The sequence below is a fragment of the Vanacampus margaritifer genome, chromosome 2 (assembly GCF_051991255.1).
Source record: "Vanacampus margaritifer isolate UIUO_Vmar chromosome 2, RoL_Vmar_1.0, whole genome shotgun sequence".
In the NCBI taxonomy this organism is placed as follows: domain Eukaryota; kingdom Metazoa; phylum Chordata; class Actinopteri; order Syngnathiformes; family Syngnathidae; genus Vanacampus; species Vanacampus margaritifer.
The window spans coordinates 42,155,382-42,173,109 of record NC_135433.1 but is presented as its reverse complement, the minus strand read 5'-3'; the positions used below and the strand labels follow the sequence as shown (position 1 = coordinate 42,173,109).

Sequence of the window (17,728 nt, the reverse complement as noted above, 5' to 3'; positions counted from 1 at the left end):
CAAACTCTTCACTGGTCATTAGTGCCGATTGGAGCTATAATTAGCACACACACTCCGAACTTACAAAATGCAAAGACTGGACGCAAGCAGCCACCCGTGACCTCTGTCATGTGACACAAGTTCACGGTGTCGAATCACAAACTTCCAATTCAACGGAATATGCGGATTGAGTTTTGATTAATCGGGCCAGAGGCACACCCTCGACCTGAATTTGAAACTGAAATAATTGTATAATACTAATCATTTCCTTTGTAGTGCCTGTGCTATGAAGGATTATATTAAGTTTTGTAATCTTTTGCGTGTTCAAATAAATCAAAGATGAGATTCTTGTGAAAAGGGTCCTTGCAAGGTGGATTTATTACAGAGATCTCTGGTCACACAATTGCATATCACCCAAGCAGTGTCATCCACGAATGTGTGTCCCTCCCCCCAGGAAGACACAGCCCTTTTATTACAATCAGAGTTTGTACAGAAAAACGCCTCTCTCCTCCCATCAAATACGAAAATCAGATTACATTCTCACAGTATGCTAGGTTGTTGATCTTTCACATTTAGACAAAACAGAATCTCAGTATGCTAGATTGAACTTGAATTTTCACAAACAGGACAAAACAAGGAATTTAGACAAAATAAGATAACAGATAGGTTAAGGTCGAGTTATATTGAGTTTGACATTATTACACCTGTGTAGATGTGCATCTACACATCTATAACTAAATTCAAAATGGTTAAAATATAAAATAAAGAATTAAAAATGTTAATGTTAACAGCTACCTTGTGCATGTTAATAACCGCAACTATTGAACCCATACTGATGTGCTCAATGTATCAGAAATGTTATGATGATACCACCTAAATGTGTGCAAAATCCATACAGTAAATGGCACGTATGAGGTATATTCATTTATTCAGTTAAATCAAATCTAGTCGGATCTTTCACACTGATTTTTAACCATTTATGTGTGCGCTTTTGGTAACGACCAATCACGGCTCCGCTTACAAACATCACATGACCAAATTCAGAAAACAGATGAGCCGTGATTGGTTTGTTGTTGTTAACTGAGCGCTTCGCTGAGCAACTGTGACGTCATTTTCCGTTGACAGCAAGTGCCAAAATGGCTTCCCCCTGAGATGGATAAAAACTGGTGGATTTTTACTGCTTAATTCATATTCCGCAATATTAATCCAAATGCCGTGTTTGGACAAGTGGAGTCGCATATATTGTTGTAAAGAATATGTTGACTTGACTTCTCCTTTTAGGGACAATATGATCATTTGGCTGTATTTGTTATATGGTTTTACTGGCAATATGACAATTGCAGCCTTACAGTACACCATATGTGATATGTGACACATGCAGTACATTTATGATATGTCAGAGGGCTGACCCTGCCTTTGACATTTTTACTGACAAATTTTATTCTATTTTACACTTTGCATTTGGTCTCCATAAAACATTATAACAATGTGACACAATCCAGCTCTGCATTACTCCCACCCCACTTTTTCCTATCAGATCTCTGCTTTTTTTCTCATTCCTTGGTACAATTATTCTTTAGCCCGGCCCCCTAACTAGCGTCCCCTATGAGCCTTATGTTTTTGAATCTGTACTAATTAAAACAGAAAGTCACTCTAAGCAGATGGCATGTCATAGCCTGGGTAATTATTGCCAAGTGAACCACAGCCCCTGTAGACCTTGACTCAAATCAGTAGCTGGCTCGGTTGGACTCGATAAGAAGCAAACATGATGATGTGGAGGCCTGCCGAGAGCACACATCACGCCAAGCTCAGAATTACAAGATCTTTGTCACGTCATGTACACTAGTTAAGTGTTATGTAGAAGGTTCTGCTACAACTTCTCATTTCGTGCTGCAATGCCCATTTCTGCATTTCTAATCTACTTTTGTGAGTGTGACAATATATCGATGTTGCGATAAATCGTGATACTTTGTCTCCCGATAGATTATCGATACGCCTGTGGAAGTATCGCGATGTTTGTAGTCAATATCCATTGTTCATTACTTATTGAGCAATTACTTGGCAGGCCGCAAGTGGGAGCAACTTCATAAGAGTGGCGGGGAAATGTATGGAAGTCTTCAGGCAAAGAAGACTCATGAGCTTACTATTACTTGTGTAAGACATTTATTATCTGTCCAGCAACTGAGTTTTGCATAGGTAACTATTTTATGAAGCACACATTGGATTTAATATTTAAGTAATTCTATTTATTTACTTTTGCAATGTTACACAAAAAAATCGTCACAGTTTGTAAAATGAAACAATTCACTATGTAACTGACTGACATGTTGCATGTTTAAGAAAGACACAAATTTGTTCACAGAAAGTGGTCTCTGTTAAAAAGACATTTGTATTTATTTAAAAAAAAATACACTCAGCAGTTTTAATATTTTGTTTCAGTGATCGTACAAAAAGAAACTATTTTCTCATTGAAAAAACATCAATTTATGTCTTGAGTAGTTTTATCCTAGATTATCGTGGATTTATTACCCGACTAATATATCGCTAATCACGGTATCGTCCTATCGGGAGATAATCGTTATTGTGAGCCTTGTATTGCATATCGTATCGTATCGTGAAGTACCCAAAGGTTCCCACCCCTAATCATGAAGATCAAGCACACAAAAATACACTGATAAAACAAAAAGCAACATCTACTTCAACGACGATCTGTCTAAATGAAATTACGAATAAAAATTATATAATTATATTGTATGTATTAATGTCCGTAGGTGGCCAAAATCAGTAATTGCTCTTCTCGTTTACGTTAACGAGCGACTTCCGAGTCCACTTGAATGGTTACTTATTGGAACTGAGTCTATTTGGTCCCACTCTAAATAGATTAAAATTTACACTTGGAAGACAATAAAAAAAAAAGTCACTCAAGGGTTGAGGTACAAACCCACAACTTCAGGTTGGGTAACTCCAAGACATAAAAAATGATCCCTCTTGGATATAAGGAAACAGTAGGAGTGGCATAGCTCAGGTGGTAGCGTAGAAGTCTTCCAAGTTGAAGGTCATGATTTCGTTCCTCGTTTCGTTTTCGTTTATTCGCACATAGACAATATAAAGACAAAAATAAAAACAGTTGTAACATTGAATTGTGCAGGAGAGATCAGGAAACCCATATTGGGTTTATAAAAAGATCTCACCACATACATAATCTTCATATTCAGTATACATATTCATTACAGAAACAAACAGTATATATAAAATACACTTAATACACCAAGAGCAACCTCAACCCTTGTGTAACTTTTTTCTTTTCTTTTAAGTAAACTACTAAAAAAATTCCAAAATTTTTCCCTTGAGTGGGACCAAATAGACTCAGTTTAGAGTAACATTTATCCATCCATCCATTTTCTTAACCGCTTTTTCCTCACATGGGTCGCGGGGGTCGCTGGAGCCTATCCCAGCTGGCTTCGGGCAGTAGGCGGGGTACACCCTAAACTGGTTTCCAGCCAATCGCAGAGCACACAGAGACGAATAACCATCCACACTCACAATCACACCTATGGACAACTTGGAGAGTTCAATTAACCTGCCATGCATGTCTTTGGAATGTGGGAGGAAACCGGAGCACCCGGAGAAAACCCACGCAAGCACGGGTAGAACATGCAAACTCCACCCAGGAAGGCCGAAGCCCGGACTCGATCTCACGTCCTCGGCACTGGGAGGCGGACGTGCTAACCAGTCAACCACCGTGCTGCCGAGTAACATTCACTCCACAGAAAATACTGTAAACACTTCATAGAACAAACAAATGAAAAATCCAATTTGATGAAAATATTAAATGATAAATGGAAGGTAAACATTAGATGGAAAAGTGAAAGCCTATCTTGCATATATTTGATAGTGCATTTGATATTTTATTGCAAGGCCTTGCAGATATGCACGGTGCGGGTAACTCTGCCTATGCATTTTACATTTGCAACTTGAGCTCGACCATATGGTCACTTACGTCATTGTCAATAAATTGAAATTGATTGTTGATGAATCCAATCCGGTGGCAAATTAGGCAAAGTGTAGTGCAGCCAACAGAGTCACGGTTTCTTCGTTTGTGGTCTGAAGATAAACAGCATGACGTCAAATGCAGGAATTTGTGCTACGTCCATAAAGCGGCTGCAACTCCTTGGATTTGCGCCTTAATATGACTCGAGCATCAAAACAGGGGTTTATTAAATTCATGAGGACTGTCGCTATCTTCATTTATCCAATTATCACCTGGATTCAGAACCTGGACTGGTCAGTTGTCTACACATGGCACATATAGACAAATAACACACCTACCTGCAAGCATTGAGCGTAAATCAATCTGTGGCTGGACAAAACTCACTCATGTGTATAAGTACATCACTAATTTAGTATGCTGAACACACGTGTGAACATACAAATTAGTTGGATGCTAAGCCACATTGGCCGCATAACAGTTTCTATCAAAAGAGTATCTTTCAAAAAGTAGAACTTTTTAAATACATCTTTTGGAGTGCTGCAGGTTTTTCCCTTCTCCAACACAGCTGATATATGATCAGCTCATCAGCAAGCTCTGCATAAGCCTGATAGCGATCTTGCTGATTGGAATCAGCTTGCGTTGGAAGAGGGGAAACCTCCAAAACCTGCAGGTCTACGGCCCTCGAGGACCGAAGTTTGACACATATTGTGTAGATGAAGTTGTTGCCAAATGCATCTCACACTCTTTTAATTAATGAAGGACAAATGTGAATATTTGCCTAGTGACTCAAATCTAAAAATAATTTATTACGTCTCCATCAAAAAGAATGAGCAGCAGCCTGATAGTGTCGATTCATTCTAATGGCAGACAAACAAATATCACAGAAAAAAAGCTCTTAGTGGAGGCAGTGAAGAAACACACTAAATGTTAATATGTCTTCTATGGAGCTTCTGTGTTTAGAGATGGGTCGTTTTCACAATGGAGACTTCAGCTCAGAGCCTTTTTACACTTTTAACAACAAATGAGGAAAGTGGCCATGCTTGTGTTATCCACGTACGCTTAAATTGTGCGTGTGTGCTTTGCAGTTTGTAACGAACACAATGGCAAGATAAGAGGTTTAACCTCCCTGATCTCACAAAGTTTAGTGCCCCATCATTAAGAAGCAAAATATCAATGCTCGACGCTTAGTTTATATGCCAAGCAAGTGCAAAGGGTAATTAGTGAGGGACAGCTTGATGAGGCTTGATGGCCAGCATTTAGTTAATGGCACCAGTTAGGACTGAGATTAGGCCTGAAGGAACAATGATCTTAACATCCTTTTTAAGTCTGTCCTCTCTTCTTCTTCTTCTCTCACACTCTCTCTCTCTCTCTCTCTTTCGGAGCAGCCAGGAAAACGTGTGCCCCTACAGAGTTTGCCTGCTTGAACGGCCAGTGTGTCCCAGGGCGCTGGCGCTGTGATGGGGAACCGGAATGTCCCGACGGGTCTGACGAGGCAGAGGAGACGTGCAGTAAGTGAAACCACAGAACCTCTCAGATCAAGGGCGCATGTAAAGGCCGAGATACACCAATTCGACCTCGGCCAAATATAACCGACGCCTACCCCCTGTGGCGTCGGCCCAAACGTCGGCACGTGGCGTAGAAAAATTACGTAAATACACACCGCACCGACACCGACTATTACGTACCTTCAGCGCATGTGCGAGAAGTCAGCGGTGGTAGTCATTATTCCTTTTTTTTTTTTCCTGGAGAGCTCAGTATTGTTCATCATCATTGCTCTTTTTTTTTTGTTGTTTGTTTGTGGGTGAGTATGTGTGTGTGTGTGCGTGAGTGTGTATTCATTAGTTCACCTAAAACCTATTAAAAAATCCCATGCCGTTCACCTAAACCGAACACTTCCAGTCGTCGAGTCGTGAGGCCGTCAGGAGACCCGAGGAAGGACCAAAGAAAAGAAAGGAAAGTGAAATCCAGCAACGAACGGGCCACCAACCAGAGTCCTTCACCAACCTCAGAAACATCTAAATTCCAACAAATCAGGGAAACCTCGAGAGACTGAGGAAAGGAAGGAAGGACAGACGAAGTTTAGTCATTATTCCTAAAGGCAACCGGCAACCTCTTTACAGGGGCGGGATATAAAAACGTAAACGACTCATACCGGTGTTGACAGCGGTGCCGGGGTAAACGCGGCGGCCAGCTGGTAAAGCGAAAACGGGCGCTGGAACAAGCTTCGTCCCCTTTTCGTTCCCGAACGCACGGATGTACTCCGTTGTGGCGTATCCTGGGCCCTGTCGACTCCTGGCCGCTACTGATCGTCGGTTCACCCGAAACGCTTCGGCCGTGCTGCCCTCCGCGTTTTGGACGCGGTGCCGACCTCCAGCTTCTAAAGAAGCTTCCTCGAGACCGCCAGACGGAAGGGCAGTGCACTCCTGCTGCTCTCACAAGAATCGCGCTGTTGAATGCAACAAAACGTTAATTTTCAGGGAGTTTTTCCTTTCCAACAACTTGGATTTCCTTTGCCTGACAGAGACCTGGACTGTCGCCTGTGAGTCCACCGCTATGATTGAATTACTACTGGCTGGCTGTGCTTACTTGGACGCTCCAAGGACGTCGGGCCGAGGTGGAGGAGCGGCAACTATTTATAAAAAAAAAAAAAAAGAAGTAAACTATGTCTATTTACCACAGCTTTGAAGCCACCTTCTTTGAAGTCGGCCAAACTGTCACTGCGCTGTGCTGTGTCATTTACTGACCTCCAAAATACAATAAGGACTTTTTAAACGACTTTGCAAGTCTTCTTGTCAAAATCATGTTGAAATATGATCATATCCTCTTTATGGGGAACTTTAATGTTCACGTGTGCTGTCCTGAAAAAACATACAGTTGAGTTGAGTACTGTTTATCCGCGTTGTCACTTGCTCTTCTTGCCCCGTGCGCTGATTCGCTAGCTAACAGCCCATCACATTGATCAAATGCCCGCGACGCCGATTCCTGCTGGAAACGCCCCCCGACGTAATCCAACTCGAGCCGACTTCACGACAGTAATTTATACACTGATCAACCAATGCTGTCAAATTGGTGTATCTCGGCCTTAAAACCCGTTTCCGCTTCATTGAATTGTTTTGCGGTGCTTGCTGGAAAGAGTTGTGAGATCTTTGCCCTTTTAGTGTTTTTTTTTAACTCCTATCTTGGGCTTTCACTAACGAAGCTTTTTAGAATCGATTATCCTGTCGATTATTCCATTGATTTCCCAGGTAATACCCGCCCAAATGTTTGACTGTCTACACATAACATTTTGGTTTGTCAAACACAGGTTTGTCAAAATAGATTTAAAATCACATTATACTCACTTAAAAATAAAAATGTTGTTCATATTCATTTTCATTAAGAGTAATTTAGACACATTTCTCACCATAGATTTTGGTCTTCAAGACAAAGTGACATCAGAACCTAGTACCTAGTAGCGATTTTGCCGGCTAAAGCAGCACATTTGAGTTTGCCGGGTTAAAAAGTGATCAACTGTGTCAGGCTGTCAGCATCAAATTGTGCGAGTTATTTACGCCTATTAACTGCCTTAGAAAACTAATTTGACTGTTGGTCTCAGACTATAAGCGCCACTTGCTTATTGGCTAGGTGCTAGCCGCTAACACTGGTAGCTGCAAACGCCTTTTCATAGACTTTTCCCACAATAATTAAGTCTCTTTACACTCATACTCATAAGACCACTGCTAAGCAATATGTTGATAGAGCAAGCTATGCTAAGCTAAGTTAGCGTGATTGTGCTGGTTTGCTTAAAAAGCACCAAAGCGGAATTGTTATTACCTTGAGTAAGCGTCCGCCGACTGGCTGACCATCTTGTCGGCACACATACACGTTCACTTACCAGTAATTACGTAAAACTTTTATTTTTTATTTTTATTTTTTTAGTTTAAAATGACCTATTCTTCTTGCGCCACAGAAGTCTGTAATTTGTTGTCCGTATAGTACACACGAAAGTGAACAATTATTTTTAAGGTTGTTGCAAATATGATTTAAGATCTGCATTAAAGTTTTGAGGCAGACATTTTTGTGTCGGCCAACTTTTGTGGTCGACTTAACCGAGTTAGCCGATTTTTTCCCCACAGCCCTATTCCTAATTGTTAATAGGAGACTCAATTAGTTATTTTGTTGTGAAAAATCAGACGGTTCTATAAATTGTCTCTTTGTGAGGCGTTTAGATCCAATTGTGTAAATTCATACCGTATACTTCTGTCTGCTTAAAAACTATGGCTTGAATACAGTCCCAGACAAGGATATTACGTCTCCTTGCAGTTCAATAATGAATGAACCTGAATTTTCATTTGTTTCCTTAAAATGTGTTTGTTTTTTAAACTGAGGTGAAACATCTGACAGCTTTGCTGTATAAGTACATTTGGCAAATATTTTTTGACATTTTGGGTGTTGCATCTTCAAATGCTGTCAGGTATTCAACTCGTGTAGAAAAGCTTCCATTTAACTCTGCCTGTGAGAGCCTGGCTAATTTCCCTTGTCATCTCGGCTCCTGTGGCACTTCAGCCGCCTTGCCAGCTTCCACTCGCCCACACACTTGAACACAAGCTCATGTGGCGGGTGGAAGAAAGGCGGTGATTACCTGCAGCACCGAGAGCGGCAGTTTTCTGGCTGCCAGTCAGCGACGCTCACCCACTCACAAATGCTGGCGGGGGTTAGATGCGTCCAGGAGAGGCTTGAGTCACTTATTTGTTTTATTTGTGTTCGTTTTGCCCACATCTGATTGCAGCAGCATGTCTGGTTTTCATCAATGCTCCGTTTATGTATTTATCTTTCCAAAGTCTGCTCAAATAGGGCCATTCATCGGCATATTACAAACAGTCAGGGATAAAACAGTTTGATGCAATCACTGTATTTTATCCGTGACACATTTTTTCACGCGCGATGAATACTCTACAGTAACTAAACGATTACAAATTGGGAATCTTGACTTTATCTGTCAACCACATTTCAACTAGGGCTAGTTTAAAGTCAATAAAATGAACCAAATAACTTTTTTTTTTTTTTTTTTTTTAATTAATCCCTCATTCTCTGCTCTTTCTGAAGGCTAGTTGACTGGCTTTGACTGAAAGTACTTGACTGTAATTTTTTAATTAATCATCTAGGGCAGGGGTGGGCAAACTTTTTGACTTGCGGGCCACAATGGGTTTGAAATTTTGACAGATGGGCCGGACCAGGAGTATTTGGACCTCATAGCACAGTAAAAACACACAGATAAATGTACAACCCAATTTACTTATAGTGTGCACTTAGGACTGCGTTTTTCAAATGTGCAAAATCCACATATTTAAAACAGCTTTTCCAATAGCTTCATTTTTATTGTTTTAGCTCAACTTTTGCTGTGCTTTTATGCTTTGTAAAGTGACCTTGGGTGTTCTGAAAGGTGCTGTTTTTAAATGAAATGTATTATTATTATTATTATGATTATTATAAAATAGCCCTAATCCAGGTAGTACGTTTGCCTCAATGAATATGCAAGATGCGGCATTTACACACTATTTGGCAAAGTGGGAGGAGAAATGTAAATAGATTATAATAGCACATACACTGTGATCTGTCAAACCTGGTGACTGCATCTATTATTAATAGATTTCAATTCAAGGCGTAAAGTTAAAGATTTTTTTTCCATTGGCCCACCCATTTTTAACCCGGGCCCACAGTGCGTGTGACACATGCGGCTGCATGATAGCCGCTGCTGCCTGTCACGCGCTGAGGACAAAGCGCGTACATCCAATCCGTCTCTGACCATTTTTCCATCTCCGTGGGGGACGCATAGCACACGGTGTTTGTGCAGCAGCTCAAAAAGAAGCCAAAAGCCAACGAGGAAACGCTCATAGAAGTGCTCGACACACGCCCCGGGGATGTCTTCACCAATATCAACAGTCTCCTGCATGCGCGCTCCTCCTGTCCAAATCCAGGAAGAATTGTATTTTTTGAATCAGTTATCTTGAGTTAAGCTTACTGCCATTCTCCCGTTTATTTTAATAAATTGCAAACGTTGTTATGAATGTACCCTGCGTATCTTTCTGTCCCCTTTCTGTGCGTAAACGAGCTTATCAGTGAGACCCCGACCCAGTGATCATATTTTCCGGGTGTGTAGAAGTTATATAGTCTAGTATAGTCTTTGGTATGACCCGGCCGGGAATTGAACCCAGGACCTCTGTCTCAGGGCGGACACTCTAACCACTCGCCCACTGAGCTGAACAAAAAAAAACAAAAAAAAAAGCTTTTTTTTTTTCTAGCCTTATTGGATAAATTCGGCGGGCCGGATTGAAACGCATAACGGGCCGTATTTGGCCCGCGGGCCGGGGTTTGCCCATGTCTGATCTAGGGGATATTTACCAGAACATTTACAATTCATCGACAATAATATGGTGTAATTTTAGATATCTGATGATACTGGCGAAATTATTCATGATGTGTGTTTTTTTTTTTTTGGGCCAGACAGCCTCATGTATTCCAGGCCTTGGTATGTCCAAAGGTCTATTGGCAAGATGCAAGATTAAATACCGGAATGAAATGTAAAACACATGCTCCAAAGACCTATTGTCCTGTACTGTAATCTGGACTGGCATAATGTCATTGAAGAGAGACGGACAATTATCCAAGACTTTTGTGATGTTTCTTAATTTTTTACAAACTCAATCACACTTTGACCTTGAATTCAAAATTCAAATGTAGCTGCTTGTCTATTTTTGCCTCATCTTTGTCACCGCTTTACTCGTCTGTTGGTGAGTTGGATGAATAATGTAGGAAGCTGTCTCCCTCAGAAAGTTGAGAGCAAGTAGGACGACATGAAGCCACCTCTGATGGAGAGCATGTTTGTTTTTGGAATCCAATTAAAGATAAACGAAGTAGTGATTCTGATCGCCTGACTGCACAATAAGGAGACAGAAATCTGGACTGACAAAAATTTATATGTAAATCACTTACAGTATGCACTATTTTCACGTGATGTTGCACATTGCAATGTCAGATTTTCACAACACAAAAAGTAAATAACTTTTTTAAAGGCTTCTGGCAGTTTCCTCTACATGGCATAGAGATTTGGTAGTTGTGTTGAAGGATTCAAGTAAAAACAAAACAAACTAAGCCTAGAATGAATCAGGCACACGTCCACACAGACATACTTCCATCCATGCATTTTTTAGCGGTAGCAAGTCACTCGTACCCATCGACGTGAATGCGCAATTGAGGGGCACAAGAGTAGAAGTGCAAGTATTGGGACGCGGCCTATATTTCGCAAACAATAGCTAACTAGAAACACATTAACGTTCTCATTCTCATCCGCATCTAATTGCTAGCAGCCTTGTTTTTGTCATCCTGGAAATAGAACTATTTCCTGCTTCCATATCTAAGAATCATGGGAAATGTAGTCCTACTAGCCTAATACAGTGATCGTCGGTTATATCCAACTCAAGATGAGCTTTTCTTCCACTGTTACAATGCGGGACTGACATGAGGTAAACAACACAGCCAATATCCAATAGCTGCCGGGACCGAGCAAAAATGGTTGGATAATTTAGCGCTGTTGAACTGTCAACCAAGATAACATTTAGCTTTAGCTAAAGTAAAACCGACAACCTCCCACCCCTCCGTCGACAAATAAGATTAGGTATGTCATCCGTCTTAGGCTAGCTAGAAATACTGTTACCATTTTACCATCCTTTGGTTGTTAGGGCAACACATAATTCGACTAGCAAAACATGTTAGTAGCGATCTGAACACATTTCATTAATGCACACATTCATGTTATCATCAATCAATCTTTCCTGCCTTTAGAATCGGTACTGCTGGCCGCTGGAACTTAATTTCTATTAGCGGTAGGACTGTTTATTCATTAATCAAATTTCAAATTCACCTCAGAAATCCAGCTAGCTAGCTAACTACTAAATACTGTTAGCATTTGATTTTACCATCTTCTGATTGGTTGGTCAGTGCAACACTTAATTCGACTAGCAAACCATGTCTGTAGCGATCTGAACACCTCACATTAAACAAACATTAATATCTCTAGTTAGTATGATGTATGTTATTTAATGTTTTATATTTTTGGCATGTTATTACCTAAACATTGCTTCTCAGCAGCTCCAGATAATGCACAGGGCACACTTGTGTGCCGTTCATTGTTTGATGGAGGGCAGGATTAGGTCCAGCTAACTTTGGGCGAGAGGTGGAGATCAACCTTGCCTGGCCTTTAGTCAATCGCAGGGCACTGCAGACAACCAGTCACTTTCACATTCACATCTATTGGCAATTGAGAGTCCTCAATTAACCCTGCACGCTTGCTTGTTTTTGGGATGTCGGCGAAAAACAGAGAGAAAACCCTTAAAGCATGAGGAGAGCATAGCAACTCGAATCGAATCCAGAAGTTCTCGACTATGAGGCACATTAACCACGCGATAACCCTAAACTGGCAGCTGCCTCCCGGATGGAACGATGAAATCCATTTCATCGCATCCACCTGTTGGGCTGAATCGGACTGTTCGATAATCACATTGCATATAAAAAAGGAAGGGAAGAAAGACTCCAAGTTGTGCGTTTGTGTGGATGTGCAAGCAGCATTTTAAGCGATGGCAATTGCGCTCAAATGGCCTACCCCATTAACTTAATTTCACTGCTAAATTACCCATCAGTCTTTGTCACTGGACATGCTTCAAAAACAGCTACAAAGCAGAATGACTTTGAAAAACACTTGCGGTCACATGTTTTTAAGATCTGCAAAGTATCTAAGTTGTTTGTGTTTGTTATCTATGTTCAATGTGATGTATTTAATACATTTAAGGGTTTCATTTAACAACTTTGAGAGAGCAGGGACCAAAAAAGGTTATTTTTTTCTTGTGAAGTTAACAGTAAAACAAAAAAATGAATCTGTTGGATATTTAAGATTAGTTGTTTCTGTTAAAAAAACAATTAACGAATAAATATTAATTGGTCCTCCGGAACGAATTGACTTGCACAAAGAAGTGACATTACACCAAATGGCAATGATTTGCTTTCAAAGGAAATTGCTCTACCTCACATTAATCAATTAAAGCACAGCTTGTCAGGCTTTATTAACATGAGAAGGAAGGCTGAACTTTCACGCTGACTGCATTAATAGTGGAGAAACATGCCATTATGCAAATAAGACAGACGAGTGACTGGATAGTGTTTCACATGGGCTAATTAGTACATCTAGCACTACTTTTAAAGTATTAAACTGTAGTTTGACTAAATCTTAAAAGCTAAATATAATCCAGGCAGCACTATCAAATGCTCTGGAATAGTCATGCTGTTATTTACTTTGCCCTTCAATTCTCATGTTCTGTCTTGTTCACTTTCACATGTGCACGAGCACACAGTTCATACGCGCACCGCCGAGGCTTTTTGGACTAAGACATCTGTGCCATAATCATTCTGGCTCACTGAGTGGATCCCCAATTACACGCTGGAGTAGCGTTACACTGCCATATTAAGAATCCTCTCCGAGTGAGTTACTCGCAAAACCATGAAAAATGAATGAGAAACATAGGAAGAGCCAAAGCTCATAATTTTTGGATTAAATTAATGTGTAATCAAGGGGGAAGTGGGCCACTGTAGCCAGATGTGCAGCCTCTTTATGAAACCTTCTTAGTCTTAGTTATGACACTCAATTACCGTTGTATTCTTTCAAAATATACACAATAGTGTTGGAAAACACTTCCAAGCAAAAATAAACTCGCAGTGTAATGCTCACTGTGTCTGTCAGCACTATCCATTTTTCACCAAGAAAAACTGCTGCGTAAAGGTCTTTAAGTGTCCGAGTGAGATTAAGGACTGGACTTTGGTAGCCAACCCATGCATAAACATTATGTCCGTACCAACAAGAAGATATAATTTGATATGATTTATGATTTGAATTCTACTAAAAACCAATAAACAAAAAATATATGTATACTGTATATCTGACTTCATTATTTTGCAACCTCTCCAGATCATAACACCACCCCTACAATAGCACCAGTCTAATATTGACTCCAACTATGAGTTCTCAGAACCCCCCCCCCCCCACACACACACACACACAGACAAATTTAAAAGTCAGAACTCTATTACTCAACTTTCTTTATATATTGCTTTCACACGAAGCACTTTACAGAACACATGGCATAAATCAAATAACATTACTGATATTGCGACTTTTCTATACTAATATACTTTTAGACCAATCTTCCAGCCAGACGTCTGTGAAAAGTGTACTCGATCACCCAAGCACTTACTTCCAGTGTTAAACACGCTAGCTGTGTCAATCTAAGGGTAGCTTAGCAATTAGCATGGCTAATTTCAGGTTCAGAGCGGACCGGCTTCAAGCGGAGCTCCTTCTTCCACTACGACAGAAAAATAAAAAAACTTTGAAAATCGCTCTTCAATCTGGTGACTGTTTATGTTATTAATTTGCTAAATGCTATCTTGGTTGGCAGTTCAACAGCTGTAACTTCCTCACTCCCATTCTCAACGCCTGCTCCTTTTTGGTTCAGTGCTCACAGTCCGCAATGATATTGTCCTACATTGTTTTTATTTCACCACACCTTTGTGTTTGTTTGTGCTGTTTTAGCGGCACGAGTAGCCAGCCGAAACTCGTTGCTAGCTAGCTGGTGCGGCGTAAGTCGCTAACCGAACCTCAACCTTCTGTGATACTCCACTTTAAGGTTTCCAACCAAGCCTAAGCCTTTTTGGACCGTGTCAGCGGATGATTCTCAGTTTTGCTGGTCAAAAGGGTGTAAAATGCTCATATTGCCACGCAAACTACAATGCAAAGAAACCTGGACCTTTTTCTATTGCTCCAGAGTTTAATGTTAGTGCCTATTAACAATAGCATATTGAAGACATCTCCCCAATTAACCTCACGTACTGTACATTATATGTATAAGAAACTGTATCATATTTTTGTCCCACTCCCATAAATTGTGCTCCTACGTTTACTACAAAAAAATCCATCCATTGCAGTAGTTGGTATTTTCATCAGTCTGTGTATTTGGTACTCAACACTTTCTAACAACTTCAACTTGCAGAGTTCAACTCAGTTCTGTAAAGAGACTCTGTGCGCCGCTTTTAAATTGATTGGACTTGACAGGCATGAGAAGTGCATCCTCTTTCATTAAATGAGGACGTAACCCTGGAATAAGAGCCGTTAGGGAGACGTGGAATTCTCAAACAGAGGGAACTTTTCTTTCTATTTTTATCCGCTGTATACTGAGCGATTTAAGAATACAAACCCCAGGGCCCATATTCAATTACCCCAACAAGCAGAGAGAGAGATATCTATCTTTTTTCTTTAAAAAGTTAGCCTACATTTACCTTTCTTTATTTTTTTCAAATAATAGTTGACCTTTTAAATGTATAGCTGGAAACTGAAGGATATTTTGACAGTTGCCAAACAAAATGTGTCGTGCTGTTTAATTAAAATAATAATCAGGCTGATTAAAAACAAACTCATAGTTTGGTGCTTTGGTTATTGAATCCCTTCAGATTTTTTTGCATGTGTGAAATTGTGTTATAACATCTTATTATAAGTGTCCTTGCTGTATTTTTTATACAGTACATCTGCTATAAAGCTGTAAATTGTCGGCAAAGCAGACATACGTTCCAGTGCTCCAGTTATAACGACTAGTGCACTTTGCAAATGGGAAAACAAGATTATCCCATCTTGTAGTTTCTTAAAACATGCCTGTTCCTTTCTGTAGCATTTATAATGCAGGAAGGAGAACCCAGACGCTCCAAGTCGGCATAATGAAACCATGATGTCTGACTCATGTTATCAGTTCTTTTGCCTTTTCAGCTCTAAGGCTGAAAGACATGTCAATTTTTTTCAGTGTCACAGTTCCCTTTAATTGCTTCACACTGATACTGTGTTGAGAAAAGAAATGAGGGAAATCAGACCTCATTTGCTCTGAACGTAGAGCAGCTTGATCAGCCGTCAGTTTGCAAAAATCACCCTACAGTGCTGCTTTGGATGAGTAGAAATCAACCCCGGCTGCTTTTTGTTCAAACTATTTCTATCGATCCATCCATTTATCCTTCCGTCCATCCTTTTTCTATGACTTATCCACATAATATCATGTGTGAGGTGGAGCTTGATGTCGCTGTTGTATTGCATCTAATTCAACTGTGCAGGTGTACCTAATGTACCCAGTTAACAGTGATGCCGGTAAACGCGTTGCAAAGTAATGCATTAGTCTTAATTGTGCGCATTTTTTTTTTATTATTAACGACTATTCTAACATGTTACTTTTTCCTGCCAAATAATTGACCAGCCTTAAATATACAGCACATACTACTCATCCGCAATACCTCCCTCACGCATGTATCGTATTGTAAAACTAATAGTTAAAATACACCTGATTCCGAACACTATAGTACTCACTAAAGTCACTTAACAAATAACTAAACAAAGTGAAACTGGTATTTACAACCTGAACACTGTGAAAGGCATTGTGGGAGTCTTCAAATTCACATTGTCTGAGGGAGTGACATCAGTGACATTTTCAGCGCATTGATGATGCACGTATCAATAAACAGCAATGGTGGAAAGAGTGAGATTTGCGTTTTCAAGATGGAAGTACAGTCACTGTTTTGAGTTTGTGTCAGATAAAACAAAACTATTAAGATTTAGGCACACTCTGTGCCGTCTACAGCATGTTAGGTAACTTCAATAACACTGCATAAAAAATAAAATCGTGGGTCGCAGGGAGTATGCATTCAAGCTTAAAGAGAAAGTCACACCAAATTGGGTGGTCCCTAATGAAAATTCTTATATTTATAAAACAATGTATATTACAAATGTTGAGTTTTACCTTTACAACATAAGTCAGGTTTCCATCCAATTGGACATGCGACATATGCCCGTTTCCATCTGTTTTTCTTTTGCGAATATTAATAATAACCCTAGGTGGCGGTATACACCATAGAGATGTGATCCACCAGTAATTTAAAAGTAGAAGAAGACCAGGAAGTGACTGCGCCATGCGTTGACGTAGGAGTTTTCTTTTGAAATTTTTGATAAACCGTAGCGTTTCTTTGCTGTTTTCCATCTAAAATAGCATTAATATTCGTTTCTTTAATGAATTCCAAAAATATTTCTGTTTCGTCCCCACCCCCCCAAACATACATTACTTTATCGTCCGACATTGCTTTAGGACTACAAACGTACGTGTGATGTAATGTCTGGTCAAAAACGTGAGATGTGTATCCGGTCTTGCCAGCGGTTATTCCATACCCAAAATTCGCATTTTCCCTTTTTTCGATAGGCTTCAAAATTCACCCCCTCAATGCGTAAACACTTTTTTTTGGTACATTTTGGGCCCTTTTTTCGAATTTCTAGCGTTTCCATTCAATTTTATTTTCGCATTTCTTGAAAATTTGAGTAAAAATGGCTAATGGAAACCCAGCTATTCATAGTTAAATATGTCAAATAAAAATGACAGACTTTTATTAAAAAATATATTTATGTGAAGTGTAGAATGACTTTCTTAAAAAAAAAATATATGTGATGGAAATACCAGGAAATACTTGTTTTTTTAACTTAAAATAATTATGGTAAGTGTTAGACATTATTAACATTTTTAATTCTTTATTTCATATATTAACCATGTTGAAATACTTTATAGATGTGAAGTAGGTAAAATAGTGTTGAACTCAGTATAATTTGACCTTAACCTAAGCTGGTACACCTTGTTTGGTCTGAAATTCCCCCTCAGT

General features: G+C 39.8%; 1 protein-coding gene across 2 annotated transcripts in view; it reads left to right on the top strand.

Annotated features, from left to right (window-relative positions):
• LOC144043383 (low-density lipoprotein receptor-related protein 8-like) overlaps nt 1-17,728 on the top strand; it is an 85,763-nt gene that overhangs the window by 20,700 nt on the left and 47,335 nt on the right. For both annotated transcript variants that reach the window (XM_077556962.1, XM_077556961.1), the window contains exon 3: nt 5,356-5,478. In XM_077556962.1, the coding sequence (XP_077413088.1) occupies nt 5,356-5,478 (123 nt within the window). The remainder of the gene's footprint in view (nt 1-5,355; nt 5,479-17,728) is intronic.